The 15498-nt window shown below is 44.5% G+C and overlaps 1 protein-coding gene and 1 long non-coding RNA gene across 2 annotated transcripts in view; both read left to right on the forward strand.

Annotated features, from left to right (window-relative positions):
- The window catches only part of LOC144584171 (uncharacterized), a 294410-nt gene that overhangs the window by 155801 nt on the left and 123111 nt on the right, over nucleotides 1-15498 (forward strand). The window lies entirely within an intron of this gene.
- On the forward strand, nucleotides 105-14577 carry PCYOX1 (prenylcysteine oxidase 1). The gene is made up of 6 exons (XM_072979164.2): nucleotides 105-271; nucleotides 2252-2458; nucleotides 3116-3290; nucleotides 3817-4028; nucleotides 4743-4898; nucleotides 5652-14577. Exons 1-6 carry the CDS (start codon nucleotides 148-150, stop codon nucleotides 6299-6301), a joined length of 1524 nt encoding a protein of 507 aa, XP_072835265.2. The 5' UTR covers nucleotides 105-147; the 3' UTR covers nucleotides 6302-14577.

The following is a 15498-nucleotide window of genomic DNA, read 5'->3' on the forward strand; positions in this document are numbered from 1 at the left end:
TAACGGAGGGAGCGCAAAAGGAACGCCCTCCGGAGGGTGGGGCGGCTGGAGCGCCAGCCCTCCCTCCCTCCGCCCGCCTCCACCCCCCAAAACTCCCCCCCTCGGGAGGCGGGGCGGCAGCCGATCCGAGCCGCCGCCGCCGCCGCCATGGCCGCCTGGGTCTCCGCCGCCGCCGCCGCCTTCCTCCTCCTCTTCCTCCTCCAGCCGCCGGGCGGGGGGGTCCTCTCCTCCTCGGCCTCCCAGGGACTGCGGCGCCCCCCCGCCAAGATAGGTACGGACATCGCTTCGGGAGGGGGGGGACTACAACGCCCAGCATCCCCAAGGTTTTGTTTGGAGGGGATGCTGGGCGTTGTAGTCCTCCCCCCAACCCAACCCATTCCCCCCCCAAAAGGGAACGCTCCTCCCGAGGAGTGTGGGATTTTTTAGGGAGCGGAGCTTTGTTGTCTGGGGGATGCTAGGCGTTGTAGTCTAAAAGGGAGGACTGCTCCCCAAGGAGTGTGGGACCCTGAAGGGAGCTTGGTGGGGGTGATAGAGATCTTTCTCTCCCCCCCCCCCCCCCGGCAGTTAGAACATCAGTAGAAGGAGAATTGTAACCCCAAGGCTGAGTTTCGATAAGAGCTTTAGGGTTACGGAGAGACTTTGGAGAGAAAACGTGGTTACAGACGAGTTGGTATAAATCAGACACAAGTTTGGAGATCACTGGGGGGGAAATGTGGATGCTAATATACAAAGGCTGTTGAAGTTTTTGCTAGTAACTAAGCAAAAGCATTTGCAACATTTGAAAAAGGAAAAGAGATATATTGAAGCAAGGAATTAAAAATAAGTTGCATGAATTCAGGAAGACGAGACAAACTTTCATGGTCTGGTAGACTAGCCGTGTGTAAACTGAAGATTCTACTGAAGATCCTTTTTCTGGTTTATGATGTTACTGGCAAAGACAGGAGAAAAAGGGTTCTAAGATGGGCAAAATAAGATGAAAATATTTTGTAACAAAAATATTTTAAAACAATGAACCAAAAAACTCCAAATCAGAAACCACATACTGTAACTTCCAGCTTGGTGGAAACAGGTGCAACTATGAAATGGTGTGCAGTAAACAATACGCGCAGGGCTGTCACATAATTCCATAATAATTAAATGAAAGAGGATCGTGGATTTCCAAGGCCTGGGTGAAAAGCCGGGGGGGGGGGAGAGGCTGATGCACTTTCACACAGCAAGGTGGCCCCTAGTAAGAAGGCCCAGGTCCCCGTTGACGGCTTCCGGGCCTCCCTTGTTGTGGTGGCCACCTTCCTGCAGCATCAAAGATTGGGCGGTGCCGCGCGTTAAGAGGGGAAGTCAATCGGAGGCGGAGGCAGGTTGCAAGGTCCTGAACCATGCAGGGTTTTATACGTTTAACATTTTCCCCTGGACTTTGGCCCGGAAGCATCCTGGCAGCCAGTGCAAAAGGGTCAAAGAGGCCTATGTTGGCCCTGCCTGTAGATCCACAGTTCCTATCCAGATAGCGATGAATGTTGTCTACTCACCTCCAAAATTATGATGAATCACCATGAACAATGATATGCATTAACCAGTTCTTTGATCCCATTAGTACATGCCCAGTCTGTAGATCAATAGTTCATATCTATGTAGCCATGAGCCTTGTCTATCCAGTTGCAAAATTATAATGAGTCCTCATTAACAATGACATTCATTAGCTAGTTCTTTGGCCTTATTAGCAGATGTTTTAATTAACACATCTGCTGTTAATTAAACAGCAGGTGTGTTAATTAATGTTTTGCCCTTACTTAGGTTACTGTTTAATCCAGAATTGAAACAGCCCATTTGGCTCTTTGGGCTCTTTGAAATGCACCCCTTGGTCAGACGCCCTGTTGAGAGGGACGTTCATCTTGATTCTCCTTTAAAATTTTCCCCGGAAGAAGCCAGGAGCACGCAGAGCCCTTCCTTTTATTAGGCTGGTTCAGACCTGCCAAGCAGACTCCGCCTGATCCCCAGTCATGAAGAGGCCTGCTTGAGGAAAGGCGTTAGGAGAAAAGGACCCCGTGAAGCTGCCGATCTGTGATCAAGGCCCATTTCCTTGATCGCAACGCTGGAAAAGTGGCCACAGCCTCATAATTGAGTGGCGAGGATTGTGCTTTGCAAAACAACCCACAGGCTAACAGCCAAGGCACTCTGACACCTGCAAAAGCTTATGATAGTTTTTAAGGTATCACAAGACTCTCCACTTTGCTTCCCCCCCCCTTCTTCATTTCAGGTGTGATTGGCGCTGGCATCGGGGGCACCTCAGCAGCCTACTTTCTGCGCCAGAAGTTTGGCAGAGACGTCCAAATCGATGTGTTTGAAAAGGGAGAAGTTGGGGGCCGTTTGGCTACTCTCAACGTCGAAGGAAAATATTACGAAGCCGGAGGAACCATCATTCACCCTCTTAACCTGCACATGAAACATTTTGTCAAGGAGTTAGGTATGGCTGCTGTTTCCCCTGGGACCACCATCTATATTGTAACCCCGCATGTTTACTGCTGCAACAGTCATCCCTATTTCCTCCAAAGAAGGACCAGATTTTCTTTCTGGAGTTGTGCACACCTTTGCGCATCACGCGTTGGTCCGTGTGCACCGACTGTGGCCGTGCTGGCCCCTTCTTCTACTGTCTTTCCCCTGCCAGGACGCAGAGGGTTTGCTCCTAAAAGGAAGGAACTGTTCTGTGCTTATATCTTGAGGGTATTGAATACAGGATCACAACTGTCCCAATGCCCAGGCAGATATACAAGATCTTACAGGTAACATCATAGCAGAGACAGACAGTAGTGACGGGGGCAACAGGTGTGGCGTTAGAGGAGACCACCAGCAAAATGTGGAAATGTTAGCTGAGATGTACAGTACAGCATAAAGAAAATGAACTTTTCCTCATCATTTCAGGAGCTTTCTCTCCTAAACCTGTCATTCTGAAAGGACACATGGGGGGAGCTCATATGTGGCCCCAGTTTATCTTCGGAACTTTCCCAGTAAATGTTATCTCGTTGCTCTCTCTAGGAAAGGCCAGGAACATCCCTCAGAAAGCGGGGGTGGGCGGGGGGTGGCCCTCTCTCTCAGCTCACCGATTCTGCGGTCGAATTTGCAGGCCTGTCCGTTTCTGCAATACAAGATGGACTCCGAGGCTTCTACAGTGGAGAGGAACTTGTCTTTGAGGAGAGCGGCTGGTACATTTGGAATTTTCTCAAACTCCTCTGGCACTACGGACTGAATGGCCTGCGAATGTACCTGTGGGAAGAAGAAATCCTGGACAAATTTATGAGGTGAGAAGACGCACCGGCCAGTTGTCACCTGGCACTAGAAAGTTGTTAACGCCATTCCGTCGCCCCCCACCCCCAGGTTTTAATAAGCTTGTTAAGGAGAACCATGATAAAAGGCTAGGAATATAATTACAGGGCTTTGTTTATAAGGAAGAGAGTTTAGGAACGAGTAGAAGACCCAGTTCCCTGAGTAAGTACAGCAAAGACAATGTCCGGTAGGGGATTTAGGAACAGGATCAGGTATGCAATGAAGTCCGGGTTTGAAAAAGCCATTCCGGGGTAAGGATTAAGGAGATCAGACCGGGATTTGCAAGATCCACATTTGAATCATCTCTGGGCTGGGAGGAAGGCAACATAGAAAAGAAACAAGTAAATAATATATCATATGAGGGGTGTTGAGGGGGGGAAGGCCTAACAAAAGTGAATGAATACATGTGTATCTGTACTTGCATTCCTTTGCTTGTTCCCATTTGCAAGAAATGCAGGATCCTCATTCCTGATAGCTTCTTCTCCCCTTTTTTGACTGAAGGATCTATCGTTACCAATCTCACGACTACGCCTTCAGTACCAGCGAGGCCTTGCTCCATGCCCTCGGGGGCTCTGACTTCCTCCAGAGGCTGAATCAGACCATGGATGAGTCCATGCAGAGAGCGGGCTTCTCTCAGAAGTTCATTAACGAGATTGTCACTCCGGTCATGAGGTACAATTATGGACAAGGTGCCAGCATCAACGGCTTTGTGGGTAAGTGGTGGTGTTTCTTCGGGGGCCAATCCAACTCTGAGCTTCGGCCCCTCTGGAGAGGAACTCCGCCGGTCCTCTTTGCATCTATTGTGTGTAGCTGAGGCTGTCAGAGAGAGCGGCCGGGAATCCAGGAGCTGTTCCATCAGTAGGAAAAATTAATGGAACACCAGCCTAGATTTTTCATCTTGCCTCTGGCCACATCCTGAATGCTTAAGGATCGATTCCTGCGAGTTTTAAAAAAACTGACAATATTCAGTTGGCAAAGCATCAACTTCTGATCAAGGCTGTACAGCTCATTTGGTCTTTAGAGAACGGTTCTTTTATCTGCATTGGCCTAAAATGGTTCATCGGCCTCCACAATCATTTAGAAGTTCATGGAATGTGGACAGGATAAGAACTCGGGTGCTTTGTTTAACACCGGTTCTCCTTCCTTTGCTTGGGTAGTTTTATATTCGGTTCTCAGTGGATTACGGAAACTGAGCAGATATTGGGGGTCACTGGATTGTGTAGAACATTCGGCTTTAGCAGCCCTTAAATATAAGGTTTGGTTAAGGACCCCATGCCTTCCATTCCAAAATGGTAAGCAGAGTTTTACAGCCCTTCTGCCCTCCTGTCAGAGGTAGGACCTTTAATCTTTATAGCAGGAGAGCATTCCCCCCCCCTCGTTTTTAAGGTACCGATTTTTGACCCTGTCCTTTGTTCCTTCTGCGCCAGGTGTAGTGGCCTTGACAGGTACTGATCCTGGACTTTGGTCAATCGAAGGGGGCAACAAGCGGGCCTGTTCTGGTCTTCTCGAAGCTTCTAAAGCACAACTGACTCCTGGCACTGTTCTCTCGGTAGAAGGAAAAACCAGGCAAGAAGGACGCTCAGGTGAGGATCCTCTGACATGATCTATCCAAGAAATGGCTGAAAAACCTCGAAACTGCTATTTCGGAATCACAGACTGAGGGTAGTTTGTGGGAATGAGAAGGGTCACAGGCAGGAATAAGCAGCCTTTCAGAAGAGTGAGGCTTTGAGTTGGCCTCCTGACCTAGTTGTTCGTTTCTCCACCAGAACAGGGAAGACTAGAAAGATAAAGCAATGTTCTCGTTTTTGTGAAACATTAACACCGGACAGAATGAGTGGAGCAGTTGAAGCTATCTGTAAAACACAAGACGCGACACTGCCTGCTCTTATTCTAGCCACAGGCTGGCGTTTTCGCATCATTGGGTGGAACGGTTTTCCTTTTAGCCGTTTCTTGCGGGCAGGGGTGTTCTCTCTCTGTTTGTTATGCACATGAGCTGAATTCCAAGGACAAAGTCTGCCACAAATTCCCTTTCAACAAGCGGAACAGATGCACACTGCTTTCCTTGTGCCAAAGTACCATTCAAACATCCAAAGCCAAGTTCACGCACACGCAGAAGAACTAAACAGTGAGGCTAAAGTGGAGCAGGGGGGAGGAAAATGAAGTGGGGGATCTTCTTAAGAGGACAGCCAGGATACTGGTAAACTAAAGGAAGAAATGGTGGTTTTAAGTGTCCTTTTGATGATGGCTCACCAGAAATATAAGCAGTAATGAAATGTCAGACAGCTGAAACACAGCAAACTATATACTGTACTTCATTTTTTAATCTTTTCTTAAAGGTGGTGCAGTGAAATTCTATGAAGTTATGTACAATTCTGCAACGGGATTAACATCAGATTCATATGATATCATTGTGGTTGCTACTCCGTTACACCCTAAAATTGCCAGCATAGCATTCCACAACATCAAACCATCTATCCCTGGGTTCTCCAGACCATATGAACCAATTGTGACAACGTTCATCCACGGGCAGATTAACGCCTCTCTCTTTGGCTACAAGGACCCTTCCCAATTCACCTTAAGTGACGTTTTCACAATGGAGAACCCAAATGCATTCTTCTATAGTCTTAGTGTTGTCTCTCCAGTGCAAAACACAACAGATCCGTTTCTCGGCTCTCATGTTTGGAAAGCATTCTCAGCTGAGTCTTTGACCAAGGAGCAGCTTAACTTGCTTTTCTCATCCTATGATGCTGTGGAAGAGAAGAAGTGGCTTGCTTATCCACACTACAGCCCTCCAGAGAAGTGCCCTCCTGTCATTCTCCACGATCACATGTACTACCTCAACAGCATAGAGTGTATTGCAAGTGCCATGGAAATGAGTGCCATCTCAGCCAAAAATGTAGCACTCTTGGCTTACCATCGCTGGTACAACAAGGTGGACATGATTGATCAGGAAGATTTGCACGAGAGACTTAAAACAGAGCTTTGAGGCAGCAGACACGTTGCCAAGAAAAATGCTACAAACACTGTAATAGAAATTGAGCCTATGCTGCAGCAGCAAAACCTCTAAGTGTTTAAAAAGAATACGTAACATAGAACTTCTTTCACATAGTGTGTCCATTTCTTTAATTTCTGCCAACGTCCCACTCTTTGCAAATAACGGATTTCCTATCAACGTTTATTCTGCGTGCAGGAAGAAATCTGAAACATTACAGGCAATCTATTGCTCCCCCCCCCCCCAGCACACAACAGAAACCGTGCTTTCTCACAAAAGGCTGGTCTGTTGAGCCCACAACTGTTACCTTAGCAATTCAGTGCAACAACTCCTGCAAAATCATCCTGTGTGTGCACAAAATCCTAATAGGATCCTGCCCCAAATCCTTTGGGCTGCCTACAAGTATTTTTCTACATCTGCATTAAGAAATGCTGATTATGTAGAGGACTCACCAGGAGCCAAGAGGTCCTCACTTTTAAGTTCATTTTACTGACTACTTGAATAGCCAGAGCCTAATCACTTACAAATATAAACCAGCTTTACCATGTAACACTGAATGTAGGTGTACAACTCCCGTTCTCCCATAGCAGTGGTGCAAACCTCTTCATTATTACCCTACGTCCAAGCAAGAATACACGATAGGACTCTGTAAAGGGAAGTTTGGATCATTAGAACTATTCCTGTGTTTTCTGCAATTCTTAAAGGAGCAGCAAGAGATGAAGCCTGGAGAGTAGGATTTAATGCCTCGGTTGGGTGCCTCCCACTCAAAATTCTCTTCGTATAAAGAACACTTGTTTGTAAAACTAGGAACAGGCAAACCGATTGGCAAATAGCACCATACAGGTTCTGTGTTACACTCACTAATAAAATCTAATATGCCAGAGCCACTAACTAATAGCAGCTAAAACCAGAAACTTACAATCATATTGTTACTGAGGTTTGTTTGGCAGTCAAATAAATTGTTGGTGTAAACAGCCCCGTATCTCCAAAGAGATTTATGGGGGTGCAGGAAATCGGGACGAGTAAGAAAACCAGACAAACTTCTAACTGCTGAGCAGAGCCAATTGAACTCAGCCAAGTTCTGTCTAAATTTTCTTCCTCAGAGGCCAATCTCCTTATTAAGAAAGCAACACAGTCATAACCATGAGATATACTCAGAATGATTTGGCTCTGAAAGTTTGGTAGCAAACCCACGTGGCCAATTAGACATTCAGCTGGTCTGTTCAAGAAACAAAGCTTCTACATAGAAATCAATCATTACTGTTTTATTAAAAAGAATTACTTTAGAAAAGGTTTCAGTTGATAGTAAAATATTTCAGTAGGTACATTTTCATTCAAGACTAACGGAACACACCACTCCCCCACTCCAGCTAAAAAAATAAAGAAATGAAACTATGCTAACTAACAAAAAGCATAAATCATCCATCTCACGTGTCTTGGGTCTTCAAAGGCTGATGCTAGATGAAAACCAGTCCATTATGGGAAAAACACGTGTCTGCCCCTTTCTCAGGCAAACTCCATCTTTCTTCTTACTCTCCTCTTCTTCCTTCTTCTTCCCAGAATGCCTCCTGGGTCTTGTTGTTCCGCCTAACTTTCTCAGGGAGCTTCGGTTGTTATCATTCTTTGTGGCAGAATTATTTTGACTACGAAACTCTCTGCTCTCTGCTCATCTTAGCAACGAGATAACCAGAGAGCGAAGCTTCTCTGGAACAGCATGTAAAACTTTCCTACTACAGAACAGACTTTAAATCAAAATGGATGCTATTGGGACAATCTTAGTACTACATATCCCATTCTAATACACATAAAAACACAAATCATCACATGCCCCCCCTGATTATCGCTAAAATTCAGAGCAGTTAATCTGATCTAATTTTAAGTAATCAAGTAAAAGTAACTAAAAAGTAATTCAAAGTAATTAACTGGTTACATCTCAAAATTCAACTACAGATTAACTATTACAATACTGAAACATAGCACACTGTTGAATACATTGTTTCAACGTTCAGGTTCATAAGAATCTTCACAGTACATTCTAGAAAGACCATCTGCCACTACATTCAATTTTCCAGGAATGTGTTGAACTTCAAAATCAAAATCTTGCAATGCTAGACTCCATCTCAACAATTTTTGGTTGTGAGATTTCATCTTCTGCAACCAAACTAAAGCTCTGTGATCTGTTTGGAGTGTAAACTTACGACCCCATAGGTAAGGTCGAAGTAAATTAAGAGACCAAAATATAGAAAGAGCTTCTTTTTCAGGTACTGCGTAACTTCTCTCTCTATCCAAGAGTTTTCTAGAGAAGTATGAGATAGGGTAAAGGTTCCCATCTTCTCCTTGCTGTAACAAAACAGCTCCCAGTCCTAATTCAGAAGCATCAGTTTGTAAGATGAATGGTTTGTCAAAATCAGGGGACTTCAGTATAGGTGCATCCATAATCTTAGCTTTTAAAGCTTCAAAGGCACCTTGACACTCTGGTGTCCACTTTACCTTGACAGGCTGTCTCTTCCTAGTGAGCTCTGTCAGAGGTGAAGCCAAATGACTGAAATCAGGAATGAATTTTCTGTAGTAGCCGACTAGGCCCAAAAATGAGCGTACCTGTTTCTTAGTTTTTGGAATAGGCCAATCATTAATAGATTGTACTTTAGCTTGCAAAGTCTGAATTTCTCCTTGCCCAATCAAATGACCTAAGTACATGACTTTTCCTTGCATCCACTGACACTTGCTGGCTTTGACTGTCAGTCCTGCTTGCTGAAGTCTGGACAAAACAGTTTCAATGTGAGACATGTGAGAATCAAAATCAGAACTGAAAATGGCAACATCATCAAGATAAGCACTTGCAAAAGGTAAACCTTGTAAAAGTTTATCTATCATCCTTTGAAATGACGCACCTGCATTCTTCAAACCAAATGGCAATCTGCGGAAACGGAAAGTTCCCACGTGCGTGATGAAAGCGGTCTTATCTCGTGAATCTTCAGCCAAATCTAGCTGCCAATAAGCATTCTTTAGATCGAGAATGCTGATAAACTTAGCCTTTGAAAGATGTTCAATTAAATCATCCATTCTAGGCAATGGGTATGGATCTGGAACAGTAACACTGTTTAACTTTCTGTAATCAACACAAAATCTTACTTCCTCGAGAATTTCACCCAAAGCGTTACGTTTTGGCACCAGAACCACCGGAGAAGCCCAAGGGGAGAATGACGGTTCAATCACCCCCAAAGATAACATCGTTTGTATCTCTTGTTCAATTTGGATAGCATGATTACCAATTGCTCTATATGGGCTAGACCGTATGGGCTGGGCGTTGTTCTCAGTAGTTATCACATGACTGATCAATTTGGTGTAACCTGGTTTATCTGAAAACACATCTTGGTATTGTTCTAAAATTTGAAACAACCTTTCTTTCTGATCAACGGTACCTGTTAAAACAAGATTATCAGACCATGTACCTGCATCTTGCAATTCAGACAACATATCAATAGGTTCATTTGCAGCATGAAAATATTCAGCATGACATTGAAAAACCATTGCAGATCTATCTTTGTACAGTTTCAAACTATTGACATGGTAAAGAACAGGTTTCTTATTAGAATCCAACATTTTGACAAGATAATTGACATTTCCCAGTTTTTGAACAATTTCACCTGGACCTTCCCAGACAACTTCTAGCTTAGAAGGTCTGAGTGGGTTCAGAACAAGTACCAAATCACCCACAGAAAATTCCCTGTGTCTGGATCTCTTGTCGTGGAAGAACTTCTGACTTGCTTGAGCGTCCAACAAATTGTCTCTGGCCAACTCCTGGACAGCCAAGAGTTTCTCTTGAAGTTTTCTAACAAAATCAGCAACTGGCACAGTACTACTTTTAACCACACCTTCCCAATTGGATTTCAGGAAGTCCAATGGTCCTTGTAGATTTCTTCCAAACACCACCTCACTTGGAGAAAAGCCACCTAGTGAAGAATGAGCTGAGCTACGGTAAGCAAACAAAGCAAAAGGCAAAAGCTCATCCCAAATGTTTCCATATTCTTGGGTCAAAGTTTTAATCATCCTAAGCAAAGTTTGTTGACCTCTTTCCACCATACCATGAGATTGAGGATGATGGGCCGTGGAAAAACTGATGGTTATTCCACTTATCTCGCAGATCTTACGCATAAGTTCACTTGTAAAGGCTCCTGCTTGATCACAAATTATTTTGGATGGTATTCCAATACGCGAGCACAAGTCCACGATGATTCTAGCTATGGTGGTAGCTGTCAGGTTGCTAATAGCGTAAGCCTCGATCCACCTACTGGCAGAACAGATGAAAGAAATGATGTATTTCTTCTTAGATTTAGTAGGAACAAAAGGTCCTAGCACATCCATTTGCAAACACTGGAACACTTGGTCAGGAATTTCCATAATCTGCATTTCGGCCTTTACCTTGTCAGTTTGATGGCCTGTGCGTTGGCAATAGTCACAAGAACTGACATAGTCCTTTACAGTTTTTGAAATACCAGGCCAGTAAAAATGTTGAGAAATCCTCTTTAGGGTTTTTTGTATTCCCTGGTGCCCACTACTTGGATGGTCATGAGCCATTTCTAGTATTCTCAGTCTATATTCAGTAGGCACGACTAACTGTTGAACAGGTTGGGCATCCAAGTTGGATTTGGGGAAATATTCTCTGTACAAAAGTCCATTTTCTCCCCACAGGAAACTAACTTGCTGATGCGTAGGACGTTCAGCATAGTTGTCTGCTTGTGACCTCAAAGAAGCTAGAGAGGGATCATTAAGTTGCTTCAGTCTAAAGTCCTCTGATCCCTTAGGTATCACCTCCTCCATTTTAGTTTCTGTTGTAGCTGCATTATCAGGTTTGGTCACAAGAGGCTGCTGTTGGGTAAGGTCTCCATCTGAGCTATCCTCAGTGGATTCCTGCTCCTGTTCAGGATCATGCATCTCCCTACTTTGAGAACGCGTAACTACCGACATAGAAGTTGCATTTTGACTCTGCATGTGATCCAAAAAAGCAAGATCATTTCCAAGAAGAAAATCAGGTTTTCCCTCATGGGTTAAAATATGTTTTGCCCCTGACCAAGACTTATACGAAATTTTGACATAAGCTAAAGGAATGAAACGCTGATCAGTCTCTACAGATCCATAAGTTTTTACTGGACACCTCAGGTTGTTCAAGATTAAGGTGGGGTCTAGAAAACGTTTGCTTATCGAAGAAATGTCGGCACCCGAGTCACGAAAAGCACTTAAAGCCATATCACCTCCAGGTGTGTGAAGAAAAACCACCTCAGAAAATGTGCGGGTTGCCCAGTCCCTTTGCGCAGTTGGTACAATGCAATCAGGATCCATAACAGAAAACCTCTCTCCTGATGCAGTCTCTTTTACAATTTCTGAGGAAATTGAAGCAATTTGTAAGTCCAAAACTCTAGGCACATATTGGTTTACTGCTGCCTGCATTCCACTGGCTTGCGAAGGGGTTACAGTTAGGTTAACTCCTTCCTGACTCTGTGAAGGCACAATGCTTGACTGGTGAGGCACAGAAACTGCATTACTGGCAGCTGGCACTTGCTGAGTTCCTGCTGGCACAGAACTTACATACGCCATCTTGGGTGTGCCTGCTTTAGATCTGCGTGGAGCTGGCACAGGTGTTTTCCTAGCTGGCTCCTTAACTTGGCTAGCTGGCACATTCAACCTTGGGCAATCTCGTCGCAGATGAGAGCCACCACATTCAAAACATTTAAGAGGCGTTTTACTCTGGCTAGGAGCTAGACTCCTGCGTTGCTCAAATGAACTTTGCCTGGGCTCTTGAGGAAAAGACTTTCTAAATTCAGGCTGACTCTGTCTCTTAGGCGCTACTGGTGCAGTCTTTGGCCTAACAGGTAGGTCATCATGGTAGTAAGGTAGATTGCTTCTATCAACACTGGCTATTGAGTCCTCAGACTCCTCTTTTTCCTTCAGCTTATTAACCAAACGCTCCACCTCTGCCTCTCTGTACTGCTTCAATAACTCATCATCACTGTTCTGATTATGAATAAATTGAGTGTGACAAGCAACAAAATCTGCAAACATCATTGTTAACTTATCCACTTGTGATAGACTCTTGTTAGGATCAGGGCCCTCAGCACCGGCTGCTGCTGCTGCTGCTGCTCCTGCTGTCCCATCAGAAATGCCTCTGCCTGGCACTCCCCTCCCTACTGGAGTGCTGGCACCCGCCATTTCCTCTGCCTGATCCATCTGTTGCAACTTAGTCCAAGTCTGATCTGAATCAGATCTAAGTAGATCCTGGACGTCCTGTTCTGGGAGTTTAGCCATTATATCTCCCTTTTGTAATTCCCTACTCAGTTGTGAAGAATCATAAGTAATCCTTTGCTTAGCTCCACTTGGAGTCAAGACGTCGTGTTCAACAGCCTCCAACAGCTCTTGATGCAAGGACTTCACATCTTTACTAACCAAAGGCAGCTTAGCAGATGCACTACCAATTTTAACTTTTCTCTGAGTCACAAACAGCTCTCCAGGCAATTCCAAAAACCTCTCTCTGCCCATGTAGCCGAAACTGTAGGGCGAGAGTAAAGCCATAAAACACTCTGGCAGGAACAGCCCTAAACTGGAGCTTCAGAAGGGCGACCGTTTACTTGCATGAAAATGCCCACTCATTAAACAGCCCAATTAAACAGATCTTAATGTCTGTTAAAACCTAAGCGTTGTTTCTTATCAGACCTCACTGCAGCTAAGTCTTTCCGTAAGATCCTTAGCTGGAAAGAGAAAAGCAATTTGGCTAATTTACAGCCTGTCAGCATGCACGCACTCCCTCAGCCAAGGCTTCCGGAAGAATGCCTGCAGCTTCACTTACGAAGCAAGCACCATAAATCCATAAATCACACTAAAGCACGTGTTCCGTCCCACCGCTGCCACCATGTAAACAGCCCCGTATCTCCAAAGAGATTTATGGGGGTGCAGGAAATCGGGACGAGTAAGAAAACCAGACAAACTTCTAACTGCTGAGCAGAGCCAATTGAACTCAGCCAAGTTCTGTCTAAATTTTCTTCCTCAGAGGCCAATCTCCTTATTAAGAAAGCAACACAGTCATAACCATGAGATATACTCAGAATGATTTGGCTCTGAAAGTTTGGTAGCAAACCCACGTGGCCAATTAGACATTCAGCTGGTCTGTTCAAGAAACAAAGCTTCTACATAGAAATCAATCATTACTGTTTTATTAAAAAGAATTACTTTAGAAAAGGTTTCAGTTGATAGTAAAATATTTCAGTAGGTACATTTTCATTCAAGACTAACGGAACACACCACTCCCCCACTCCAGCTAAAAAAATAAAGAAATGAAACTATGCTAACTAACAAAAAGCATAAATCATCCATCTCACGTGTCTTGGGTCTTCAAAGGCTGATGCTAGATGAAAACCAGTCCATTATGGGAAAAACACGTGTCTGCCCCTTTCTCAGGCAAACTCCATCTTTCTTCTTACTCTCCTCTTCTTCCTTCTTCTTCCCAGAATGCCTCCTGGGTCTTGTTGTTCCGCCTAACTTTCTCAGGGAGCTTCGGTTGTTATCATTCTTTGTGGCAGAATTATTTTGACTACGAAACTCTCTGCTCTCTGCTCATCTTAGCAACGAGATAACCAGAGAGCGAAGCTTCTCTGGAACAGCATGTAAAACTTTCCTACTACAGAACAGACTTTAAATCAAAATGGATGCTATTGGGACAATCTTAGTACTACATATCCCATTCTAATACACATAAAAACACAAATCATCACAGTTGGCACAATCCGTCTTTGCAACTCTTGAAAGATAATTTTGAAACACACAGAGGTAGTGGGTGTTGACTTTAAGCTGTGTCTCTGCCTTGCAGAAATCCCTAGCCTACACACTGCTGCTAGGGGAGATTAATGTCAGGCATGCTACTGTTATCAAGAGTAAGATGTATTCTGCCATCCAAGAGTAATCCAGTTTCAGCAACTGAGGGGGCTGTGTATGGCTAAGCGCTGCTGCGTAGAACTACAATATTCAAATATTGTTTGAACAGCAGCCAAATTAACAGTACTTGCATTTTAAGCCTACTAGAAGAAGCAGAATAAAGGCATTCTTAGATTTATATGGCAGTGCAGTTGGTTATGTTAACGTTTAAGCATTAGAGTACCACTTGCTTGGATCACTACTTACCTAGGAGGCAAAAGAAGGGTAGCAGCAGACCTGCTAGTGGAGCACTGCCATTGGGCATACTGACCTTTTGTTATTGCAGCAGAATAAAACAGTGTGGCTGAGTTCTGTTGTTGTTTTTTTTAACCCAGCCTTCTCAGACCTGGTACCCTCAGTGCTCACTGGCCTCAGCCAGTGGTCAGCGAATGCTTGAAGTGTAGGCCCAAACACCAGGCTGAAGAAAGCGATTTTTCCATAAGAGGATGCTGAAGCACATATTGTGTCTTCCACACAGAATCTTGCGCGCTTCAGCCTTCGGCCAACGGTAGCACCACATCACCTTGAACTTGTAGATCTCACTTTATTTCAGGAACTAAGCAAAGCTTGGCCTGGTTAGTACTTGAAGGGAGAGCACCTGGGATCACTAGGAAGAGCCAAGAAAGAATTCTGCCTGGAACACTGTCGAGCTGTACCCAGTAAGAATTTATAAAGCTGGGTGAGAGAGAGATCAGTGGTGGCCAGCTAGACCAATAGTTGTCATGGTGCCTTCAGTGTCAAAGGCAGTTAGCCTCTTAGCACCAGCTGCTGGGGAACAGGAGCAGAAAAGTGATGCTGTAGCTCGTCCTGATTCGTGTGTATGTGTGTGTCCTGTTGCTATATCTGGCTGGCCACTGCTGGAACTGAATCATGGAACTTTACTAGAGAGACCTTTAGGGTGATTCAGCCTACCTCTTATGTTCATAAATTATCTGATGGGTACCAGTTTACCCACTCTTTTACTGGATCCCAGTACAGGCTTTGGAAAGAACGTTTTTTTCCTACTATCTCCTCATAGAATTTACTGACTGACCTGCTTCAGGGAAAAGACTTTCATAGAAAAGAGATTTGATGTTAACTTTCTTGTTGCTACATTCCTGCTCATGCTTTGAAAGACAGCTGGAGAACTTCTGGCACTCATCGTTTGGACCATAGCTCTCATAATCCCCTAGGGCTGACCACAGCTGGCCAAGAGGCTGATGTGAGTTGACAGCCAAAATCCTGGGAAA

Source organism: Pogona vitticeps, chromosome 8, assembly GCF_051106095.1.
Source record: "Pogona vitticeps strain Pit_001003342236 chromosome 8, PviZW2.1, whole genome shotgun sequence".
NCBI classification, from domain to species: domain Eukaryota; kingdom Metazoa; phylum Chordata; class Lepidosauria; order Squamata; family Agamidae; genus Pogona; species Pogona vitticeps.

Bases quoted from the DNA above. Each gene is read 5' to 3' on its own strand.
- PCYOX1 (XM_072979164.2), top strand. From the start codon at position 148: ATGGCCGCCTGGGTCTCCGCCGCCGCCGCCGCCTTCCTCCTCCTCTTC. The intron at 4,029-4,742 runs GTAAGTGGTGGT...CTTCTGCGCCAG, and splicing joins CAGCATCAACGGCTTTGTGG to GTGTAGTGGCCTTGACAGGT. The intron at 4,899-5,651 runs GTGAGGATCCTC...CTTTTCTTAAAG, and splicing joins CAGGCAAGAAGGACGCTCAG to GTGGTGCAGTGAAATTCTAT.